This window comes from Entelurus aequoreus, linkage group LG26, assembly GCF_033978785.1.
Source record: "Entelurus aequoreus isolate RoL-2023_Sb linkage group LG26, RoL_Eaeq_v1.1, whole genome shotgun sequence".
NCBI classification, from domain to species: Eukaryota; Metazoa; Chordata; class Actinopteri; order Syngnathiformes; family Syngnathidae; genus Entelurus; species Entelurus aequoreus.
Genome location: NC_084756.1, coordinates 11,280,507 through 11,286,649, shown reverse-complemented (window position 1 = coordinate 11,286,649; position 6,143 = coordinate 11,280,507). Strand labels below are relative to the sequence as shown.

The 6,143-nt window shown below is 33.9% G+C and overlaps 1 protein-coding gene across 1 annotated transcript in view; it reads right to left on the bottom strand.

Moving 5' to 3' along the window:
* Window positions 1–1,616: 1,616 nt before the first annotated feature.
* Window positions 1,617–6,143, bottom strand: part of prr13 (proline rich 13) — a 4,564-nt gene continuing 37 nt past the window's right edge. Inside the window, exons 1-4 of the mRNA XM_062037551.1 lie at window positions 6,004–6,143; window positions 3,513–3,561; window positions 2,831–3,420; window positions 1,617–2,075 (exon numbers count right to left, since the gene is read on the bottom strand). The exon at window positions 6,004–6,143 is cut by the window's right edge and continues 37 nt beyond it. Of these exons, the coding sequence (XP_061893535.1) occupies window positions 2,025–2,075; window positions 2,831–3,420; window positions 3,513–3,528 (657 nt within the window). The 5' untranslated portion in view covers window positions 3,529–3,561; window positions 6,004–6,143 and the 3' untranslated portion in view covers window positions 1,617–2,024. The remainder of the gene's footprint in view (window positions 2,076–2,830; window positions 3,421–3,512; window positions 3,562–6,003) is intronic.

The window sequence follows — 6,143 nt, the reverse complement described above, 5'->3', positions numbered from 1 at the left end:
CGTGTCATTTGTGTAACGTGTTGATTGTTAGATTGTGTTGTTATCAACCACTACACAATATCCCAATAACTACAAGTGGACGGAAAATAAATTGCAATTTATATTTTCATTTTAATGAACATTTAACAGCAGTTGAGATTTGACTTTTTCTACTGTCACGTTGGCTCTTGAACGCAACACAGAGTTAAAACAGTATAAACTACTAGTACTGGTACCAAGATGTATTTCGATTTTTCAAAATAAAGGGGAAGATAAAAACATCATTATTGGCTTTATTTGAACCGAAAACCGAATGATACATTAAACATACGTTTCTTGTTGCAATCAAAGAACAATTTTGGCATTAAATAAGATAATTAACATTCTAAGTAAGCAAACTGTTTAAAAAGGCTCCCAATTTGGCTGCTGGTATATGCAGTAACATGTTATATAAAATCAGTTTGTAATATTTTGTCGAAATCATGAGACAAAATGGTTGGATTATTAATCTATTTGTTAATTTACTGTTAGTATCTGGTTATTTTCTGTTTTAACATGTTCTATCCACATTCCATTAAATGCACTTTCTACCGTTTGTCCCTTTTCTGTTAAAATGCAATAAGCACTGATTCTTCTGTTGTTTGGATACTTTACACACATACTTTCGACAGTTTGTCCCTTTTCTGTTAAAATGCAATAAGCACTGATTCTTCTGTTGTTTGGATACTTTACACACGTTTTGAGTGATACTAAAAATGTTGTTACAGGGTCATACATTGGTCATAAATTAAGGTCCTCCTGTATCCAGGGATGTATTTATGGAGTTTATAAACAATAAAAAAATTACTAACATTTTGTGTTGGTAAAAAATATAGATGTAATCAATGGAGTATCGACGACATACGGCTTTTGTACTTGGTATCTTTACAATCGATAGATCCATTATTTGTTTACATTCAGGAACGCTACCTTGCGGTTGGCGGTTAGCTATTGTATTCTGACGGTGTGTCTATTCCTCACCCTGCAGGGATGATACTTGTAAGAAACAGAATTTGTCGCCACTGAGGCAAGGACTAGTGATTTATAAGTAGCTAAAACACTACAGAGGGATGTTAGCCGCTAGCTAGCTATGTTTTAGAGCACCGCATAGAATGGCACTTCATTGTTTATAGCTTCACCTCTATCGTTCGTTGGGGCGGCATGGCGTAGTGGGTAGAGCGCCCGTGTCAGAAACCTGAGGGTTGCAGGTTCGCTCCCCGCCTCTTACCATGCCGTTGTGTCCTTGGGCAGGACACTTCACCCTTGCCCCTGGTGCCGCTCACACCGGTGAATGAATGTTGAATGAATGATAGGTGGTGGTCGGAGGGGACGTAGGCGTAAATTGGCAGCCACGCTTCCGTCAGTCAACCACAGGGCAGCTGTGGCTACGAAAGTAGCTTACCACCACTAGGTGTGAATGAATGATGGGTTTTTAACATGTAAAGCGACTTTGGGTACTTAGAAAAGCGCTATATAAATCCCAGTTATTATTATTATTATTATTATTAAGCCAAAATATGTCCATTCTCCCTCTTTTGTCTCCATGCGGTTTCCGCTTGTGTGTGCGTGTGCATGTCCATGAAAAAAAAGGACCAGTATTTTTTCAAAGGCAGTATAGTACCTTTTTTTATTCATTCATACTTTAAATGTAGACCATACAACCAGAGTACAAACATGGAAAAATATTAAATTTTTAGACATTTCGTCCACCATATCACCATTTTATAGATCTATAAAAAAATAAACACCCTCTGGAAAATATAATATGCAGACTTTATAGTTTCAAAACAACAAATATAATGCAACCCGGTGACTGTTAACAGTGCAGTGGTCAAATAAGCCAATATTAGGATTTCTAAAATGATGCAGTACATAGCCCAAGTAATATTAGAATGAACTGTTTCATTCTACAAATTGTGTTAAATTATTTATTGGCAAGTTGTTTTAGCAGACAGTCACTTTATATAAATGTTGGTGTATTTACAGTACAATAATAGACCATTTCCTCAGTCTGAGCTGCTGCTGCTGCTGCTACTGCTGCTGCTGCTGCTGGAGGACTGTGAGAACAAAAAAAAAAAAGTTTATTAATGCATTCTTTGTATAAAATTCTGATACATGTAATTCTCTCTCTCTCTAAACACAAAATGTTATGTTGTCCATAAGAAGGTTTGGAGGACTGTATGGCAAAAATCCCTTTATTTTTCCACCCAAAATCAAACATTTTTATTTAACAACAATACATTATACAATGCAATACAATGCATTCAAACTGATATTCCCCCATTTTCTAACATTTTAATTATAATATTAAACAAAGTATAACACGTGTTAAGCATAGTCCTATATCAAAATAATCGAAGCCACAATTAAAAAACTTGCTGCAAAGTCTGATACATTTATTTTTTCTTTCTGTACAATTTTTTTAATTAAAGTAATGGTGATTTATGTGCAAAAAGTAATCCATGGTAATAGAATACTAATATCCTTTCATATATGCTCATACCATTGTAAAATCAACACATTTTTGCAACAATTTAAGGGGGAATTTGAAAGTCAGAGAAATTTCTCCTAGAATGATCTGTATTCAAATCATAACATGTTCCATTATATAACTTCTTATCTGCTCACATTAACTTAATGGTTAAACAAAATAGCCGTAGCAATATATTTTGTTAGCAAAAAATACAAATCTAACTAATACTTCATATTTATTGTCTTTTCCCATGTGAAAATATTTATCTTAATGAAATAATTTATCATGTACCAACTGATTTTCCACAACAGTGAACAGCCTTAAATAACGACCACTCACCTTGCCACCAGGTTTATGGTGCCCGCCATAGTGGTGCCCGCCATACAGGTTCCCGCCATACAGGTGCCCCTTTTTCCCCTTCTTCAACTTCTTGTTGACTTTATGTCCCACTAACCCCAAGGCCATTCCTGTCAAGGCTCCGCTGACGCCTCCACCCAAGTGATTCGAGCCCCCACCCAAGTGATTCAAACCACCCAAGTGACTCAAGCCCCCACCCAAGTGACTCAAGCCACCCAAGTGATTCAAGCCCCCACCCAAGTGATCCAAGCCCCCACCCAAGGAGTTAATGCCTTTGTGGTGATGATGCCCTTTTTTCTTGTGGTGTTTATGGTGCCCTTTAGGTGAGCGCGGGTAGGCGCCTGCCACCGGGACTACTGGATATCCTCCAGCCGCCACGGGGTAAGATTGGGGTCCTGGGGCTACATATGGCAGCACGCCAGGAGGCGCGATAGGTACCACGGCCGGGTTGAGGCCGACTGGATACTGGACAGGTGGGAACTGTGTAGGTGGAGGCCGGGGGAAGACTCCTGCGGGTGGGACAGCAGGATATGCAGGGTTGTAGCCAGGAGGGAAGGCTGGGTTGGATGCACCTAGTGCGCGCACATACACACACACATATTTAAATATGCATATTCAGCCACCAAATTACAGAAATGTGATGCAAGAAAATAGGCATGCATACCTTGATTTGGCCACATAATTGTAGTTCAGGCGTTATATATAAAGAAAAACTGTAAATACATGGGGGAAAAAAGCAATTAGGAGCAAAAATTACTATAAAACAAAACAAATACCAAACTAACACAATTATGTACACGTATTACTGTTCATTGAAATACATTTAAATACATACACACACACTATCCTTCTCATTCAATGTGTTTTCTTTATTTTCATGACTATCTACATTGTAGATTGTCACATCAAAACTATGAATGAACACATGTGGAGTTATGTACTTAACAAAAAAAAGGTGAAATAACTGAAAACATGTTTTATATTCTAGTTTCTTCAAAATAGCCACCCTTTGCTCTGATTACTGCTTTGCACACTCTTGGCATTCTCTCCAAGAGCTTCAAGAGGTAGTCACCTGAAATGGTTTTCACTTCACAGGTGTCATAGTTTTGATGCCTTCAGTGCCAAACTACAATGTGAATAGACGTGAAAATAAAGAACACACATTGAATGAGGTGTGTCCAAACTTATGGCCTGTACTGTATATATATACACATATACATATAATGATATATATATATATACTTATAATAATCATATATATACACACGCATACATACATACATACATACATAAATATATATCCATCCATTTTGTACCGCTTATCCCTTATCAGCTGCATTCGGTCGGAAGGCGGTGTACACCCTGGACAAGTCACCACCTCATCGCAGGGCCAACACATACATATATATATATATATATACATACATATATATATATATATATATATATATATATATATATATATATATACATATATATATATATATACACATATATATATATATACATACATATATATATATATATATATATATATATATATACATATATATATATATATATATATATATATATACATATATATATATATATATATATATATATATATATATATATATATACATATATATATATATACATATATATATATACATATATATATATATATATATATATATATATATATATATATATATATATATATATATATATATATATATATATATATATATATTGTTCAATGGTAATTTAATCTTAATATAAATTCATATATGCTCGAGTCATTGTAAAATCATCACATTTTTGCAACAATTTTAACAGGGAATTTCAAAGTCAGATTATATATATATATATATATATATATATATATATATATATATATATATATATATATATATATATATATATATATATATATATATATATATATATCCATCCATCCATTTTCTACCGCTTATTCCCTTCGGGGTCGCTGGAGACTATCGCAGCTAAAATCGGGCGGAAGGCGGGGTACACCCTGGACAAGTCTCCACCTCATCGCAGGGCCAACACTATATATATATATATATATATATATATATATATATATATATATATATATATATATATATATATATATATATATATATATATTGTTCAATGGTAATTTAATCTTAATATAAATTCATATATGCTCGAGTCATTATAAAATCATCACATTTTTGTAACAATTTTAAGAGGGAATTTCAAAGTCAGATTATATATATATATACATATATATATATATATATATATATATATATATATATATATATATATATATATATATATATATATATATATATATATATATATATATATATATCCATCCATCCATTTTCTACGGCTTATTCCCTTCGGGGTCGCTGGAGCCTATCTCAGCTACAATCGGGCGGAAGGCGGGGTACACCCTGGACAAGTCGCCACCTCATCGCAGGGCCAACACAGATAGACAGACAACATTCACACTCACATTAACACACTAGGGCCAATTTAGTGTCGCCAATCAACCTATCCCCAGGTATATATATATATATATATATAGTCAAATTGTAAAATCTTCACATTTTTGAGGGAATTTCAAAGTCAAATATATATATATATATTTTTTAAAATATAAATTTTAATTTTAATATAAATTCATATATGCTCGAGTCATTGTAAAATCATCACATTTTTGCAACAATTTAAGAGGGAATTTCAAAGTCAGATTTTATATATATATATATATATATATATATATATATATATACATACATATATCCATCCCAGAGTAGCTAAAACATTTGATATACACCTGACATTAGAAACATCTGACATGATGACGTCTTCCACTATAATTTGTTATTAAGTCACCTCATTCAGCTTATGTATTCTGTCTAAATACGCTTAAACCTGACAGTTGTGATGCATAACAGTTAGAGATGAACCACATAACACAATATTTTGATTTAGATTTGAAATAATTAGGAATTTAAACCCACACGATGACGACATGTATACCAACGCACACTTTACAATTAATGACAAGCCATTTTAGTCTTAATAAAGTTAAGTATGAACAGCAAGTTGGTCGTTATTATGACTTAACGCGGATAATGATGAACAACAAACATTCCCAGACACCCGAGGCTCACCTTTTGGCAGCTTTCTAGTTGATAAATGGGTCAGGAAGTGTCAGTCCCAATGTTTGACTTCCGCATTCAACAGGGCAGAAAACCTGCGCAGGAAGCCCCGCCCTCCTTTCATCTGCCACGCACTTTGCCTAACTTTCTAC